Source organism: Aulostomus chinensis, chromosome 11, assembly GCF_037954235.1.
Source record: "Aulostomus chinensis isolate RoL2024-O1b breed Wild chromosome 11, RoL_Achi_v1.0, whole genome shotgun sequence".
Lineage (NCBI taxonomy): Eukaryota > Metazoa > Chordata > Actinopteri > Syngnathiformes > Aulostomidae > Aulostomus > Aulostomus chinensis.
Genome location: NC_141330.1, coordinates 12,511,061 through 12,528,995, shown reverse-complemented (window position 1 = coordinate 12,528,995; position 17,935 = coordinate 12,511,061). Strand labels below are relative to the sequence as shown.

Genomic DNA, 17,935 nt, shown 5'->3' with positions numbered 1-17,935 from the left:
AGTCAATTGGGTAAGGCACACTTTTGTCAACTGTGACTTACTGTAAACAAGAAGGATTGTGTGGGACATTGATTCGAAAACAATGTTCTGAAATGTATATTTTAACAAAGTTTTGCATGGATGTCTTCATATTCAGCTATGTGCAATAGCTTGTCCCAAAATTTCATCTATAGATTCATTTGTATTTTAAGTGAGCTGTTGCTGCAACAGAAGCAAAATGCTGATCACGATCGTGTCATAATGTGACGAGTATACTGGCACTATAGTATTTGTCAACTTGTAACGTGACTTTTTCCTCTTATCATGTTATGATGTGAAAAGTTTGCTATTATACTGTAACTTTATATATTACGTATTGATAAGAGATTATCACCATGTACAGTAACTCTGCAGACAGCTTGTTTAGATAGCAATGCGGTTGCAGCTTGTTCTCTACGTGACCACGGGTGCAGAGATGTGCTGTTCATTTTTGAACAGCGTTTTTTTTTTCGGACTTATTTTGCCTCATTCAATCAGGGGTTTGCGTTATAGCCTGATAATTTCCTATCATGTGATGCAACTTTTCACCTCGTAATGTAATAATCATACGTTTTGAAAATTGTTATAACGATAAAACTTTCACATTACAATCTGATAAGAAAATATATTATTTTAATTATATTATAATTATTATTCTAATAGGAGAATATCATGTGATAAAGTGACACTGATTAAAAATAATTCCGGTGTGGCAGCAATATTCTGCTGCAGTTTGCAGTCCAACTTTCGGTAGAGTGCATTTTAGTTGAAGGTTGTTCAGTATCTCGGTGGACAGAATCCCTGGTTCATCAGTGGAACTAAACACAACAGTTGACAATGTTTAGTACTTCCTGAACATCATGACGTCAATGTGATGACTATTGCACAAGGCTGGTGATATTAGTTATGCTGAAATAAGACCAATCATTTTTCCCATTCTCAGCTGACGTGTGATTCTGATCAGTGAGATAGCCAAACAAAACAAGGGAAAAACCAGGAGCGTGCGCCTCAGCCAAGTGGACGGAGAGGTCTCGGTGGATATAAACGGGTTTTTTTTAATGTCTGTTTCTTTTGAGCTTTGACAAGAAAGACTTCAAGTTCGAGCTGTAAATTCCTCACCAAATGCGTTGAAAAATAGATTGATATTCCCTGTTGAGATCCATTGTTTTGATAAACATAGTTTCCATTTTCTTCTCTCCTCTCTCCCTTCAAGTGGAGCGGTTGTTCCCTGAGGTTGCTCTCTTCTCAGGATGTTATTGATCTGGTTGTTTCAGAACACAAATACCTTTTGCCCAAGCCTGCCTCCCTCTTAAGGGCATGCACACATTATGTATGCTTACACATAAAGAATGTAAATGAGGGAAATGCATATGGAAAACACCATTGAGCCGTTAAAAGTGTTACACTTGGTTACTAGATGCAGACTCTGGAGGCAGAAAAGGTGTGATAAAACACTGTTAGATCTAAAGTGCTACAGCTCATTTAGAAGATGGGAGCTTTAGTCCCTTTAGCCACTCTTGTACTGTACATGTAAGCAGAGGAGCGTTGCTGCAAAAGTAATATTATACTTAGCTACATTTTATATCACATCTGTTACTGAGTAAAAACAAAACAAAACAATGAGTGGGTAAATAAAAAAAATAAAGAAAAAAAGGTCTTGGCCCAGAAACATGGCAGTGAACGATGAGTAGGAGAACGGACTGGTGCGAAATCACAAGAAAGATGGAGACGGAAGGTGACGCAGACCCAAGTGAGGGCAAAGAGACAAATTCTGGTCATAGTTAAGCTACCACTTCAGTTTCAAGAGCAAAAACAAAAAAGGCAACAGCATTAATATGTCGTGTAAGCTGTTTGCCCTGAGCGACCCATCTAGCAGCCTCTAAAAACTCCACATCAAACCTGTGCAAGCTTGTAGAAGAAAGTAAATTAATACCTGTGCCATTGCATCGGGATTTGAAAAGAAGTTTTCATATTCGGAGACTTTGCTCAAATTAGCCAGAAAGAGATGATGTTTCCTTGTGGTTACTAATAGCACCGATTAACGTTATGCTTATGCTACCTGATGATGATCAAAAACTGAGATGGCATTGATTAGCAAACCCCGCATCAAATTTCATTGAAGCAATAGAACTTGTACTTGAGTACAATATTTGTCCTCCTCTGTGAATCAAAGTACAGGTCAGAGTAAATGCGCTGAAACCGAGAACTGCTGTGCTCACTTCTTTTTTAATGTCATGATCTCGAGGTAACCAAATTCAAAAGGGTTCATTTATCAGGTGGAGGAAACTTCAGAAAAGTGACCAAAGTAGCTGGAGAACGCGAATCCTTCACATCCTTCAGAGGAAGACGAGGGAAGAGAAGAGAAAGCAGCAGCTGTCCCCGTGACAGAATTGTGCTATGAGAGAAATACCAAATGCCTTTCGTTGCTAGAAGCAGAACATTTAGTCCGACGAGCTGGTTATCTTGCATCTAACAACATTATCTACAAGCACAATCTGCAGCCACTTACACCCTCTCACATTGTATTATTCTCCCATTACCAAAGAACTGCTGTTGATTTCTGGCAATTTCCTACTGTTGAGCCTTATTGGCTTGTGCGTGTGTGTGTGTGTGTGTGTGTGTGTGTGTGTGTGCACGCACGCGCGCGTGCCTGTGTGTGTGGTGAGATTATAAATGAGATTCTAACATTGCCCTGGGAAAGAATGAATCGAATAATGTACAGGGAAAACTGTGAAACAGGCTAGCTTACGTGCATAATTTCCACTCATATTTAATTTCCCACACCTAGACAACTCTGATACCCATAACAAGATTATCTGTGTCCAGCTATGAAGGCTAATTTCTATGTGAGCATAAATAAAAAACAAAAACAAAAAAAAAACTTGAATTGTGAAGATAGGAAGCATGGGGTTGCTTTTAATGGGGATTCAATGAAGGATTCCTCTGTGAAATGTATATTTGGATGCTGAAACAAAGATAGCAAACACACAGATAGTCTGGGGGGTTATTCTCAGATGTGCCAAAGCTTGTACACAGCTTGAGCTGATGCACAGTTTGCTTGGTATCATATTATAAGTCCTAACTTAATGAAATTTTAGCTAATGTGTGAACTTTATCACCATGTGCCAGACTTATTTATTATTTAAATTATATGTCCAGCATTGTAATTTTAGAATATATATATATATATATATATATATATATATATATATATATATATATACACACACTTTAGAAGCGTTAACTACATGTATAGATGTGAGAGTGGTATTGTCACACTCATTTTAGCGAAGTGAATGAGCAAACGACAGAGCAAAAAAACACAAGCGTTTATAAAAGCATGACAACATAAGAAATCTGATACAGCAACATAAGTACCTAAAGGTGGAAAAGAAAAAGATGGAACGAGACTGTACTACAGTGCCAGAAATGTTATTTTAATGCCTCGTTAGATCACAAAAATCATTAAACCACCAGCAGTAGACATGACTGATTCCAGACATTTTTTATTGTCACATACATATGACATAAAATATGTGTGTGTGCTTTTCCACAAAGATTGTAGAAGGAGCATGTTGGAGCATCATTTAAAGGTACTATGTGTAACAAACACAAGCTACTGCCTGCCCGAACTGTCTTGAATCACTGACGACCATTACATGCAACAGTTTCCTGTTTGGAGTGTGAAATATGAGACGCCAACTGTTTTCAATGTTGTCAGTGTGACTTTACAAGCAAATCATCAGTTTTTCCTCCAAGAGTACTCTTCCGGTGGTCTGGAACTCCAGCGCCTTCCAGTTGAGTGCATTTCCTGGAGTAAAATTGAGATCATTTGTGTACTGCTGGATCTCACAGCGGGTAAGAACGTAGTCCCACATGTGGACATCAGCTATCATGCCAGTGAACGACTGCTCGATGTCAAACCCTCCTCCTTGAGAATCCTGCTCCTAGAAAGATTTTATTTTGAAAAAAAAGTTAAGATTGAGAAAAAAAAAGGAATACATTGACAGAATTGAACGGTACATGGCAAACCATTACCTGGCCTAAGACAATAAAAGGTTCACGGATGTTTTGACCGCCGATATATTTCATAACGGAAGGCTTTCCGTCTAACCAGAACTGGCTCAGTCCAGATTCAGAGTCCCACGTAGAACAAACAGAGTGCCACACGTTCTGTTTGTATTCTTGACCTCTAAATTGCGCCATTTTGTTATCAATATCAAGATCAATCACGTCACTCGTAGCGCTCTTGTAAACCACAAAGCCGTTGTCAGAAGAGGGCGTGGCTAGAGAGAAAAGCGTGTGGCTTCTTCTCAGGTCTGTAAAGGATCTGGAGGAAAGTAAAATAAATGACCGCAGTGATATCATCAGCACTTTTGTACAATTATAAGTATGAGACTACCTGAGGCAGACAGTCACGGCAGTGAAATCCACTGTTGTAGTAATCAGCCTCACGTTAGCTGTGGCTGTTTCCTCTGGGAAGGTGAACATTTTACCTGACAGATCTACACCAGTAACAGGGAAAGAGCCAGAGAGATGAACAAACAAGTGAAGGGCACAACATGCACAATAGTAACTGAATTACCGCATCAGAACTGGGTCATATGTCTCAGGGACAAAAAAAAGAGATTTATTTTGTAATCGATATCAATAACCGTTTGTTTTTTTTTAATCTGTGAATTCTCATTCTTGTCTTTAGACAGCTATTAGCATAAAACCATTTATTAAATGATAAACTTCCCAAACGTGCACATTTGGAAAACAATTTTACCTTGAAGACCTGCAGCAGCCGCTGTCAGGATCCCCAGGACAAGCAAAAACACCATCTGATCCTGAAACATCTGAAAAGACACTGAAATGTTCATTAGGGATCGAAAATATAAGTTGCGTTGCCATGACAGCGATAATTACGCTACTTGCCCTCACCTGATACAACGTTCAGTACGGATAGAAGGAAAAATGCCTACCAGTCAAAGCGATTTGATCAGTGTTAGGATACAAAGCCCCTGCAGTGTGTGTGTGTCAACAGTGTGGTGTGCTGCAGGGAGCAGCCCCATGCTTTATACCCTTGTTTTACTTCCTCATTCCTCTCAGGGTAGGTGTGCTTCTTCTGAGCAATTCTGGTCAATTTTTTATTTTATTTTTTTTTGGTCAGCAGGCAGCCTCTCGTCTCGATTACTAAACTGACTTGCTGCAGAGCAACATTAGAGACGCATCAAGACATTTTCCTCCTCAGCAAAATGATCATTCCCCTCGTTAACCTGACCCTATATTCTTAATATTAGTACTTTATCGAAATACCTCATTCTGTATTCTTTTCGTGGAATGGTAAGAAGATCATAATGTGGAATAATTCAGGAGTTCAAATATGCCCTACCCCTAATCTCTATCATAAAATATTTGGGGTGAGACATGACTGCAGATATTATATTGTGAGAAACATGAAAAAACCCTAATTGAATTAACTGCCAAAATCTGGTTGTTTAATTTAGGGAGTACTTAGCCATGCAAACGGTTGAAACTGAATCATCTGGTCAAATCCACTTGAAACATCCGCTCAGAAGAGGACAGGTATGATCCTGGAGTTGGCGTGTTCGTCATGTGACGAGCAATTGCACCTGAAAGAAACCTGCAGCTCAGAGCAAGTGACTCCTGCTGAACGACATCAGATCAGCTGGAGGGATGAACCCCACAGAGCGATCACAATGAGATGAGCGCAATCAAATCAGCAGGAAGTTTGACAGACTTTCCAGACAGGTTAAGCTCAAAGGAGACAGACAGAAACAAAGACATGCATTTGAGGAAAAGTTGCCGCTTTTAAACCAGTTTTGAATTTTTACAAGTGCAATATGAGTTTAGTGTATGAACAATTTTTAACCTCCCCCAAGTCGCCCTCGTTTGGAACTCTTCGGTTATCTGCTAATCTTGGACTATTGTTTCAACGATCCATTGTATCCCTCTTTTTTGTAAGTAAAACTGAAAACTAGTGTGACATCATGGAACTCTGGAGACAATGGTGACTGTATTTTGTTTTCTACATGATGGCCTGGTTATATAACCCCAGTTTACTTCTTTTACTCGAGTAAACCCTGTAAAATGAGAAGCCCATCTTCCTAGTGATTAACTCTTTGAAAGGTTCATGTTGCATCTTGAATTTTTTTTTTTTGCACATATTTTCATGGGAAATAAGGCGGTCTGGCGAAACGAGAGAAACAACTTTCTGCCCAAGGCAGAGACACCCTGTAATCTAGATATGAGAATATTATCTGTAATCTATAATCCCTTAAACCCTGACTATTCCACTATCGCCTTGGGAGAGAATTATGATGTAGCAACACACAGAAAACCTGTGAAGCAAGCTAGTTAACTCTGAAACTATAGAATTTGTGTTCTGCCACATAACCCTAGACAACTACTGGAGGTTGAATTGTGTCTTTATTATTCAATCAAACAATTTGAGAGTAAAACTTTCAAATTAAAATCAATAGCTTGTACCATTAAAAAAAAGTTTCATTCACTTGCTTTTCTGTAATCGCAAGTAAAATTAATTTGTGATTATTTCATCTTTTTTATATACAAAAAGAAAAATCTTTGAGGATTGAAAACCTTTGCTTGTGGTTTCACATTTTTGTTTTGTTTGCCAGTCAAAAGAGATGTGCATCCCCATACTCAGAGGGCTTTTGTGTGTCTTTATTATGCAATCAAACAAAACAGCTTTGATAGTTAACTTTCCAGATTGCAATCAAAAATTAGTTTGGAGGGCAAAATTGCAATCATAAAATAGATATCTTTTTTGTTTTCAATTGCCAGACGCAAGCGGTTATCCAAAAGTTTTGTTTACCAAAAATTGGTTTCATTTTAAATATTTTTGTTTGCAGATGAAAAAAATTTGATTGCAAATCGAAAAATGCAGTGGGCGGGACTTAAATTGGAAAGACGTGAGCAGCTTTTCCACTGGCCAGTGGAGACTGGAAGGACAGGGGAAGCCTCCGCTGGTCACAGGAAGAGAGGACAAATATCGGCGGATTGATGACATCACTGTCGTGTTTAAATGGGTCCATGTATATGTTTTTTTGTTGACCATTTATGAGATGTTGTATGGGCTAAACCATACGCCATATTCTGTCTGCATGTAGCTGCTATCTTAACTCTCTCACTTGAATATTTTTTCCAATTCAAAATGTCCCCAAAATATACATAATGAAATGTTTCCAAACTAAGTGGTTCGTACAAGCAGCAAGACCCCGTTGATGTGTGAAAGGATTTTATTGGCACTGGTGTTTTGAAGGACCAACAGGCAGACAAAATAATACTAATTTCATAATTTTTTTTGCCCATTAGAACATCTCAGGACTGTTTTTCTTATTGTTGTGTGGAAGGTTTTGCAATCAAACCTGTTCTGTTTGATTGCATAATTAACACACACACACACACACACACACACGCACACGCACGCACACACACACACACACACACACACACACACACACACACACAGGATCCTCTCAGCAAATCTCTGGCAAACAAAAAAATTGACTGAACCAGTAACAAAGGTTAATCTTTTTGCAAACAGAACTTTAATATTTAAAAAAAAGAATTCAATGTAGGTAATGTAGGTAAATAATTTTACTCTCAAACCTGTTTTGATTGCCAAAAAAAAACATAAATTAACCTCCATAGACAACCAGCTCAGGCAAACAAAAAAACAAACAAAAAAACAACACGAAAAAAAAAAAACCCTCTGCACTAATTGAAAATACTGTAATCACCCAAGAATGTTCAGCACTGCGTCACTGATCCTGACCCCCGGGTCAGCTTCTAGGCACCCTAAAGGTCAGGTCCTGTCCAGTTTTATTCTGCTCATTCAAACTCAAACCAACCTCCCCATCTCACCATCTCTGCCTGATAGAATGATGCTGATTAAATGTTCGGCTTGTAGTTGTTTTTTTAATGCAGTCTCACCGACTCTTCTACAAATTTTAAATGGCTTTCTGCTGACTGGCCAAATCAAGCCATCACATGACGTGTTTCCTAATTACTTCATCGAACTTAATTGCATGTATCACTTTGGTCATGACAACAATTTTCAGTATTTATATTCAAGCAGATTTTGACGCATGTGTGAGTGAATGCATGGATGCATTTAAAAGGTTGAACGCTTTTTTTTTTTTTAAATGGTCTATTCAGTCAGACCATTTGTCAGTGTTCATAAAGTGCACTTCTTGCCAAACCAGTTTTCAACCCATTTCAAAACTTCTATTTTTAGCTTGGAAAGTTTTGAAAAAGATAGTCACAGTTCATGCTACATAAGCATAACACTGGAAAAAAAAATTCCAATCAGGTTTCGGAAAAAATGAATCGGACTGCTGAAACAGCTGTCCTCATAATCATTTGTGACTGATGAATGTCATTTGACGCTGGCCATGAATCCAGGCCTTAAGTGTGGAACCTAAGCAACGTATTCAACACAATTTAATGGATAATTTTCTTAGCCGCTCTTAAAAACCAGGTACGTTGAAGTGGTGCATCTGTGAAATGGTTCACTAGCCAAGGGGTCAACTAAGCTAGGTTTTTATAATGGAGTGCACCAAGACTCTGTACTAGATCCCCTTTTCAAACGCTATTGACAGCACCTTATGTATTTTAAACTTCAGTACACCGGACAGATGATGATGATGATGATGATGATGATGATGATGATGATGGACAGGCTAGGGTGTCAGCTGATGCAGCGACAAGCAGAAAGTAGGTCTGTGTCAGTGTTTGTCTGTGTGTTTCTTTGTTAACCCTGACTTGATCTGACCCGATCAACAAGGTGAAAATGGATATGGACTCATCTCTGACTGCCTTCTATGTTTCTCATCACAATGGCTTGTACAGCATGTTCTCTACTACTTTAGCTGATATACTATGAATATATAAATGATTTAATATAAACTAAGACCAAAAAAAAAAACCTGACGCTTAAATTTCATGTAAAATATATAGTCAGTCTTGTTGTAAAGTATTTAGAGAGACTATTCCAAAACCAAGAATTAGACTTTTCAGATTAAGACAAGGAAAAAGACATTTATTTATTTTTGTCCCCCCACGGTTACAAAAAATTGACATTCCTGTTTCCAGTATAGAAATATACATTCTTTCTGCTGTACAGGTGTAGCCACCAAAAATTTCCAGAAAAACCATGATGGTGCTTGGATCTTGCCATCATTGTACTAGTTCTGTGCCTGTAATAAGATCCCCGCGATGACATCATGAATGCAGGGCAGGCTCCAAATGCCCATTCGCATCTTATGTGTAAACCCAGCTGCAGTAACACATCTATCCAGGAGCGGGAGCAGTGAATGGAAACTGAGGCAGTTTACTGTGTGACTTCAGCTGGTCTTAATGTGGCCCAGTTTAATGGTGGTGAGCTGTGAGACTGAGAACAACCAGAGAAGACCTCTGGATGAGGGTCCTGTCTGCAAATGGTTTGTCATTTATCTAAGATCCTGCCCCCCTACAGATAATAATCCTGTGACCTGACCTCTCCTGATTCCCTTCCAGTATAAATCTGAATGCTGTCCTCTTCAGCCAATGTTTCCCACCTGTGATAACCCAGCAAGATATTTACATACATCTGGCACATACTTTGATAGATGACTTGTAAAAAGGTTTGTAACTTTGTAAGACACGATTTAGTGACAGGTTTGTTGTTTGTTTTCTAGCAGTACTCTGTCTACAATCTGGAAGTCCAGTGCTCTCCAGTTGACAAGGTTCCCTGGAGTGAGGTTGAGATCATTCACGTAGTTCTGGATCTCACAGGGTGAAAGGATGTAGTCCCACATGTGGACATCAGACATCATTCCAACAAACGACTGGCCAGCTTGAAATCCCCCACCAAGGGAATCCTGGTCCTGCAGAGATTTCAGAAGTTTGAACTACAGTGACTAATGTACAGTACCTAAATGTTCCTAAATATTCTCTGACACACAATGAATTATTAGCATTCAATGCAAAACAGTCAAATGTCAATGGAAATGTACCTGTCCTAATACAATTATAGAGTTTCCGACGATGTTTGAACCAGAGGAGATATATTTTCTGATTGAAGGTTTTCCATCAAACCACAGCTGTGTCAGGCCAGATGTGGAGTCCCAAGTAGAACAGATCGAGTGCCACGTGTTCAGCTCATAGTCCTCTCGTCTAAATTCAGCCCTTTTGTTCCTGACATGGGGCTGAAGCTCCTGAGTTGACTCATCCCAGAAAATCAGGTAGGCGTTGTTAAAAGAAGACGTGGCCAGGGAGAAAAGGGAGTGGTCTCTTTTGAGGTCTGTGTAGGATCTGCAGGCATTGAAGATAGATTTCACACGATAGATTTTCCCATCAGTGAGTTCTTGTACATGTACAGTCGGTTCTTTTTATTACACATCCAACTCTACCTGAAACAGACAGTTACGGTACTGAAATTCTGTCTGGATGCTGTCAGCCTCACATGAGCTACGTTATTTTCTTGTGGAAAGATGAACATTTGCCCTGACAAATCTGAAAAGAGAAAATTATTTTTTTAGCTGGCCACAATATGCCACTCCATAACACGCACACACACACACACACACACACACACACACACACACACACACACACACACACACACACTCACTCACACTCACACACACACACACACATACACTATACCGTAAATTGGTCTTAAATTGGTCTTATTTTCAACCACAGGGTACTATTGCCCAATGGATTTGAGAGGAACTCCTACAGTTACTTTATTCCTGGACAAATAGTTGAAATATCAAGAATAACAGTGAAATGCCTTCTTTTTTTGAAGTCAAACTGTAAGAGATCAAAGTTGCAAATCAGAAAGTATTGCTGCAATGCTTTCTTTTTGACACCTTAATGTTTTAATTTTATATATATATGCAGAAGGAAAAATAACAAAATAGATTAACATAAAGAAAATCAACATAAAATTGGTGAGTTTTTGGAGATGTCTTGTAGGACAAGAGATAGACGAAGAGAAAATATTCAACTTGGAGCAAAAGTGCTAATAAATAAGGAGGGTTGGGCTGCTTTTATGGTAATGAATATTTCATTGGCCTAGCTAAATGAAGTAATTACAATAATTTTGGTCCTTGACAATCATCCATCCATCCATCGTCATCTTCCGCTTATTCCTACACATTAAGGGTCGCGGGGGGGCTGGAGCCTATCCCAGCGTCAACGGGCGAGAGGCGGGGTTCACCCTGGACAGGTCACCAGTCCATCGCAGGGCCAACATAGAGAGACGAACAACCATTCACACTCACATTCATACCTACGGTCAATTTAGAGTATCAATCAGCCTCGTCCCCAATTGCATGTTTTTGGACTGTGGGAGGAAGCCGGAGTACCCGGAGAGAACCCTTGACAATCATTCTGAACTTAATTCAATGTATGCCCAGGTTGAAAAATACCAAGATAATCCTTTAGACCTTCGGTACGTGGCACCTCCTGCATCTATATTTTCATTTATTACGGACACCACATGGATAAACGCACATGTACGCATGCTTACAAACCACTTATGAGTTGCACGCAGAAAGTGATAATCTCTATAAATGTATGTCAGTGGCAAGTGTGATATTACCTTGAAGACCTGCAGCGCCTGCCGTCAGCATCACCAGGACAAGGAAGTATGCCATCTGGTTGACGTGCATCTAAAAATACACCAAAGAAAAAGTGGAGCTGCCGTGGCGACTTTTTCTAATTGAACTGCTCGTAAACAATAGACACCAATTCACAGTACCTGTCTGCATGTGACACAATACGCAATGGCCGTTGAAATTTTTTGTCGATCTTACCTTCAACCAAACGTGTAAAGTTGTGGTGTGTGTGTGACAACAGGACTTATTTTATATCAGAGCATCTTCCTCATTCCCCTTATTGTTTACATGTCATGCAGGTATTCAACGTGTCTGAAATTTCTACCGAACTTCCTCATTCCTATTTTAGGGTAGAGTTCTCAAGATACAATTGAACTGAAAGATGATATGAGAATTATTAGCCACGGTTAATAACTAATGACATATCAAATACTCCTGTCTATTGATTGAATTATTTAGCAGTGATTAATTCCACAGTGAATCAGGATCAACTGTGTGGTGATTTTCTAATGCCACATTAAAAATACCAGTAGCTGACATGTCCAACTATCTTCCGCTTTTTGCTAATGGTCAGTATCAAATCTAGACACAGTTGCTTTAGATGTTACATTTTTGTCCTCCCAGACCTGCAGGGCAAGTCAATTTACTTGCAAAAAAGATTAATATAAATATATAATATATTATAACTGCATAAAAGATGTGTTCCACATGTCAATTACTGGGTTAAGAAGTATTTTAAGTCTCACGCTATGCTGTATTGATGATTTTTTTGGGGATATTTTTTAAGGTTTCTTCAATGATATTTTCAGTCAAGGACTTATAACGGGTGCGTATAGGGAGTCCTGAATTCACTCAACATGGAAGGTACTAAAGAAGGAGAAAAAAAACAATTTTGCAGTAAAATGTTCATAGCAGGCAATAAAATGCATAGGGAGGGGTGTGTCCTACTTTCCCAGTCTAATAACTCATTTGGAGTCCCTATGTGAACTGATAGGAAGGTAATTAAAAAAAACAAACATATAATTTGCAATGTATGATAAACAAAGGAATTGAGCTTCATAGAAATACTTTACGATATAAAATGCCATAAAAAGAGATGTGTCCTATAGTATATTTCTAGTCTAGGACAAAGGACTGGAACCCATTTGGTGTCCCATGGCACTTAGGTGGAAGCTATTAATGAAATAAATCCATCCATCCATCGTCATCTTCCGCTTATTCCTACACATTAAGGGTCGCAGGGGGGCTGGAGTCTATCCCAGCGTCAACGGGCGAGAGGTGGGGTTCACCCTGGACAGGTCACCAGTCCATCACAGGGCCAACACATAGAGACAGACAACCATTCACACTCACAGTCACACCTACAGTCAATTTAGAGTATCAATCAGCCTCGTCCCCTCTTGATGTCTTTGGACTGTTGGAGGAAGCTGGAGTACCAGAGAGAACCCACACAGGAACAGGGAGAACATGCAGACTCACACAGAAAGATCCCGTGCCCCAGCCGGGACTCGAACCCGGAACCTTCTCCCTGTGAGGCCACAGTGCTAACCACTGCACCACCGTGCAGCCCTAATGAAATAAATAAATAAATAAATAAATAAATAAATAAATAAATAAGCAGAAATGTGTAATATATGAACGATAATCTGCAGTTAACGTATTTGTATGTAATATAGGCAAAAGTAAATATTTCCAGTCTAGGACAAAAAATGGTACTGATTTTGAATATTTTGGAACCTCAACATGGAAGTTATTGAAAAGGGGGAAACAAAATAGCTGAGTTTTGCATTGTATGCATTTTGCACCAAAATATTCATATGGTAAACTCATATAGTAGGCGATTGAATTCAATAAAAAGAGGTGTATCCTGCATTTCTCCCCGAGGACTCAGAACCAGTACTCATTTGGAGCCTCTATACATGAACTGATACAAACACAGTAATTTGCAGTATATGGAAAACAGTGCAGCTTGAACTAAAGTATTCATAAATACATAATTTGCATATAATATGCAAAGGGCTGTGCATTAAACCACGTGTTTGTTCTGTAGGTTTGCTTTGCTGAGCTCTTATGACAGCATGTATCTGGCGTGTTGCAGGATCTTCCCTGGTTGTCTGTTATGTAAAAAATATTCAGTTTGGCAAGTTGGATGCTACTTTCAGGACTTTTTTTTCTTTTTTCCTGTGATCACAAGTTGTTGTGTCGTAAAACACAATGGAAGATTCAATTCTGGATATTGTGTTTTTATTTCACCTTCCAGCCTGTGCAAAGGTGTGATGTGCATCAGCGAACACACCCTCATCCTCTTCCAAAGTCAGGTGTCAACTATTCCTGTTCTGTGAAATGTTTATTAGTCTGCAATACACGTCAGTGACGTGACACCTTAAATGTAACAGCCATGCTGTTGGAAAATTAATGAACATTAGAACTCATTGTTAGAGCAAATCGCTCCTGTGCTCTTCATTCAAATAAATAATATTTCAGCCTCCACATATTGTAGTATAGTCTACTTACTTTAGGGGTGGTGACTAAGAGTAGCAAAGTGAACAAAAGAGGACGAATGCAGTATCATGAGGCATTAATTACACGTAATGAAAAATTGTTTATTTCCTTCATATTCATTGGAAGTGAGGCAGAAAATACAAATGCGGCTGAAGATAAAAGTCTGTGACACTTCAAACGCTGGTGGACCCACAGACACCTACCTGTGTGATAGAACTTCATCTCAATGGATAGTTTTTAGAAGAGGATAAGTAAACCACTTTATCTTGCTTGCCTCACAGCTGACATAACAATATGTGTCCCTTCATCGTAGCTAAAGCCGCTCCTTAAAAGACTGAAAGATCCAGTCGTCTCTAAATCCATCCATCCACTTTCTATTCTACTTATCTGTTAAGGGGGGGCTGGAGCCTTGCCCAGCTGACATCGGGTGAGAGGCAGGATTCTTCCTGGATGGGTTGCCAGCCTGTCGGAGGGCCATCAGGAGTAATTAGGAGCTCCGTATCTTGCTCAAGGATACTTTGACATGGTCAGTGGGGGAAGTGGGGATTGAACCAGCAACCCTTCAGTTGCTAGAAAGACACTTTACCTCTGAGCCATACTGCCTCTTTGTTTCTAAATGTCACCAATAAATGTAATTATCAGAAGCTGAAAATAAATTGTGGAACATTTGAAGAGGACGTTAAATCTTGGCTTTAGAATTGTAGTTCTTCTTAATTTGGAATTTGTTTTGAATGCTGTTTGAATATTTCCTTTTTTATTGAAAAGGTTATTAAAAATTCTGACTGATTTATGATTATGAAAATGAAAACCTCAAAGCACCTGACCCATACTTTAGTTAATAATTCATGTATTCACAGAGGGGTTCTGGAACCATTTAGTAACAGGTTTGTTGTTTGTTTTCTAGCAGTACTCTGTCTACAATCTGGAAGTCCAGTGCTCTCCAGTTGAGAACGTTCCCTGGAGTGACGTTGAGATCATTCACGTAGTTCTGGATCTCACAGGGTGAAAGGACGTAGTCCCACATGTGGACATCAGACATCATTCCAACAAACGACTGGTCAGTGCTAAACCCCCCACCATAGGAATCCTGGTCCTGTAGAGATTTCAGAAGTTGGAGATACAGTAAATAATAGAGCCATGTTTTGACAATCAATGACTTTCGTCAGGAACAACCTAGCGTACCTGTCCCAATAGGATTATAGGGTTCCCAGTGATGTTTGATCCAGAGGAGGTATACTTTCTAGGTGAAGGTTTTCCATCAAGCCACAGCTGTGTCAGTCCAGACGTGGAGTCCCAGGTTAAACAGATCGAGTGCCACACGTTCGATTCGTAGTCCTCTCGACCAAAGTCTGCTCTCACATCCCGGACATTGGGCTTAAATTCTTGTTTTGTTTCGCTCCAGATAATCAAGAAGTCATTTGCAGCAGAGGGAGTGGCCAGAGAGAAGAGGCCGTGGTTTCTACCTCGTTCGGTGAAGGATCTGCAGGTATTTAAAATAAATGTCCTGACATGATAGGTTTTCCTCTCACAGATACAGCACACCCTTTTATTCAGTTTGTGCATCCAACTCTACCTCAGACAGACAGTAACTTCACCAAAATCCTGTTTGGATGTGAACAGCCTCACATGAGCTACATCAGTGTTCTGTGGGAAGGTGAACATTTTCCCTGAAAGGTCTGGGGAAAAAAAGACAAAATGATTTTTTTAACATGAAATCAGTATTCGGTATCCTCAAACTTTCAATTTGCTGCTATAAATACTTGAAGCGGCCTTTAAGATAAAGATAAGCAGAGGAAACTCAAATCTCATTCTACTTTGAATTTCCAATTATTTTTCTGGCAACGTAATTTTCTCACGTCGAGCAATTTAACAAAGAATCTTACTCATAAGCAGGCAATGTGCGCATACACAAGCGTGCACACTCGTTCATACTCACACCAACATGCATGCATATGTGACATATCACAATGTAGTATATTTCAATTGCTATATCCTATAAATTCCATCAAGTTGAAAAGGCTCTTGTTTTACCTGTAATACCTGCGACACCTGCTGTCAGCATCACCAGGGGGAGGAAAAGCGTCATCTGACACATCATCATCTAAAAAGAAGAGGAAGAGGGAAAAAGCTCAGACGTATCAAATAGTGCTGTGCTGCCATTCTGCGAATGACTCCGTAAAGCACAGTAGAACAGGAGCAAGTGAGTCAGAGTGGCGGTACCTGTCTGCACCTGATGAAACCCGCCATTCAGGTTGGATCTTCGTTGGTCTTTGTCCGCTGTGCTTGTGGTGTTCCCTTCCTTACCGGACTGTGTTTTATACACAAACCTCTTCCTCAATCCCATCAGTAAATCGTCACATGGCGTTTACATAAAATGAAAGAGGTGTGCCATGAATATGAAATATTCTACTTCCCAAAGACTGGGTTTGGAATCCTGTGAGATTTACTGAGTTATATTAATTTTTCTGTCGCTGGTGATGTGTTGGGAACAGTTTTAGGAAAACATGATGCTTTTTGCACTACAAAGGCTTTCTGGCTGGCTTTTAAAAGTTGTTTTTTTTTTTTTTTGGCAGAGCGTCTTCAAGAACAAACCTCTCCCGTGAGCTCTTCCTTCCTTAGTCGCAATATTTCAGCCCTTGTGTTTTTGTTTTAGATCTCTTCTTGGAGCAAGCGCCGTTTCATACTGTAAGAACAGACACTTAAGCAGCAGGATAAACGCAGATCAGTTAAGACCACCCCTCGTCCCAGACAAGGGTAGAGTAAGCTGTGTAGCTATCGCATTAAAAAAAAAAAACACACACACACACACACACACACACACACACACACACACACACACACACACACAGTACTTCATGTAATTTGTGTGTCTATGATCACGCCTTTGCTGCTGAAACAGACAGAGCCACCTCTGATTTTAAGAGAGAAATAACTACAGAGAGAGAGTGAGAGTGACAGACAGAAAAGCCAGCGTGGATAAACTCAAACTAATATGTATGTTACAAAAAAGTAACGTTTCAAACACTCCCCTGTTTTAGTTCGTGGCGTGACAACAGGAGTCAGCTACCATTGAGTCATCCCGCCCAACCATTATCGTGCAAGACAAAGATTCTTTGGTTCAGGTCCTCCCAGTGTTGCGGGAGTAATTCCTGACAGGTGAAAAACAGGTTTGTATCATAGCCCACTTAGTGAAGATTGCTTATTGTGTATATAAATACCCACAATCAAGATTAATCAGATTTGATGTGAGACAATGAGGAAGTGGATGGATAATAATACAAAATTATCATTCAAGTTAAATAAGACTGAGGCAGCGATGTTGGGAAATTCCAAAACCCATTCAGAACTACAGCTAAGGATTGAAGGTGTCCACATTGAAAATTATCCTTGATGAGAATCCACTCCGTACTTCCCATATTGTGTTGAAGTGTGGGAAAACAGTTTCCAACGCACGATTAATCCGTATAACGAGCAGTGCTGAGCATTCACAAGGTGGGATTCCTAGGACACACTCATAATCTGTTTATTCAGTCAAAACTATTGAAAATCCATAATCTTGTATTATATTATACATCAGTGATCTTATTCAAAGCATTCAACGAATTACTACCAAGTAATAAACAGTGTTTTTGTCACAATTTGGGAGAGAACTCATAATCTGAGAGGATATGGAGATTTTTTTTTTTATTGCCAAAAGTTTGAACCACTTGTAGAAGTTTCTGTGTGTCTGTGTGTGGTGTGAAACTTCGGAACAGTGTGGATATCAAACACCACACTTG

The 17,935-nt window shown here is 39.4% G+C and overlaps 3 protein-coding genes across 6 annotated transcripts; all 3 read right to left on the bottom strand.

The window, feature by feature from the left end:
- Nucleotides 1-3,532: 3,532 nt before the first annotated feature.
- On the bottom strand, nucleotides 3,533-5,040 carry LOC147253416 (female protein-like). 2 transcript variants are annotated; one of them, XM_086217232.1, is made up of 5 exons: nucleotides 4,945-5,040; nucleotides 4,790-4,859; nucleotides 4,421-4,523; nucleotides 4,057-4,348; nucleotides 3,533-3,965 (listed from the first exon to the last, which is right to left on the bottom strand). In XM_086217232.1, exons 2-5 carry the CDS (start codon nucleotides 4,857-4,859, stop codon nucleotides 3,747-3,749), a joined length of 684 nt encoding a protein of 227 aa, XP_086073358.1. In that variant the 5' UTR covers nucleotides 4,945-5,040; the 3' UTR covers nucleotides 3,533-3,746. The 2 variants fall into 2 exon arrangements, with proteins under 2 accessions (XP_086073358.1, XP_086073357.1); XM_086217231.1 differs by having other exon boundaries at nucleotides 4,986-5,040.
- Nucleotides 5,041-9,077: 4,037 nt separating this feature from the next.
- LOC147253415 (C-reactive protein-like) lies at nucleotides 9,078-11,971 on the bottom strand. Of its 3 annotated transcripts, none has more exons than XM_086217229.1 (5): nucleotides 11,853-11,952; nucleotides 11,639-11,708; nucleotides 10,440-10,542; nucleotides 10,044-10,341; nucleotides 9,078-9,914 (listed from the first exon to the last, which is right to left on the bottom strand). In XM_086217229.1, the coding sequence occupies exons 2-5, from the start codon at nucleotides 11,706-11,708 to the stop codon at nucleotides 9,696-9,698; spliced, it is 690 nt and encodes a 229-aa protein (XP_086073355.1). In that variant the 5' UTR covers nucleotides 11,853-11,952; the 3' UTR covers nucleotides 9,078-9,695. The 3 variants fall into 3 exon arrangements, with proteins under 3 accessions (XP_086073355.1, XP_086073354.1, XP_086073356.1); XM_086217228.1 differs by having other exon boundaries at nucleotides 11,798-11,899; XM_086217230.1 differs by lacking the exon at nucleotides 10,440-10,542 and having other exon boundaries at nucleotides 11,798-11,971.
- Nucleotides 11,972-14,249: 2,278 nt separating this feature from the next.
- Nucleotides 14,250-16,509, bottom strand: LOC147253414 (C-reactive protein-like). The gene is made up of 5 exons (XM_086217227.1): nucleotides 16,377-16,509; nucleotides 16,188-16,257; nucleotides 15,730-15,832; nucleotides 15,339-15,636; nucleotides 14,250-15,249 (listed from the first exon to the last, which is right to left on the bottom strand). The coding sequence occupies exons 1-5, from the start codon at nucleotides 16,401-16,403 to the stop codon at nucleotides 15,031-15,033; spliced, it is 717 nt and encodes a 238-aa protein (XP_086073353.1). The 5' UTR covers nucleotides 16,404-16,509; the 3' UTR covers nucleotides 14,250-15,030.
- Between the last annotated feature and the right edge of the window lie 1,426 nt (nucleotides 16,510-17,935).

Coding starts and splice junctions, on each gene's coding strand:
- LOC147253415 (XM_086217229.1), bottom strand. CDS start 11,708: ATGCACGTCAACCAGATGGCATACTTCCTTGTCCTGGTGATGCTGACG. Junction 10,543..11,638: donor AGGCGCTGCAGGTCTTCAAG/GTAATATCACAC, acceptor TTCTCTTTTCAG/ATTTGTCAGGGCAAATGTTC. Junction 10,342..10,439: donor ACCGTAACTGTCTGTTTCAG/GTAGAGTTGGAT, acceptor CAATGCCTGCAG/ATCCTACACAGACCTCAAAA.
- LOC147253414 (XM_086217227.1), bottom strand. CDS start 16,403: ATGGCGGGTTTCATCAGGTGCAGACAG. Junction 15,833..16,187: donor AGGTGTCGCAGGTATTACAG/GTAAAACAAGAG, acceptor TTTTTTCCCCAG/ACCTTTCAGGGAAAATGTTC. Junction 15,250..15,338: donor CTATAATCCTATTGGGACAG/GTACGCTAGGTT, acceptor AAATCTCTACAG/GACCAGGATTCCTATGGTGG.
- LOC147253416 (XM_086217232.1), bottom strand. CDS start 4,859: ATGTTTCAGGATCAGATGGTGTTTTTGCTTGTCCTGGGGATCCTGACA. Junction 4,524..4,789: donor GGCTGCTGCAGGTCTTCAAG/GTAAAATTGTTT, acceptor TTACTGGTGTAG/ATCTGTCAGGTAAAATGTTC. Junction 3,966..4,056: donor CTTTTATTGTCTTAGGCCAG/GTAATGGTTTGC, acceptor AAATCTTTCTAG/GAGCAGGATTCTCAAGGAGG.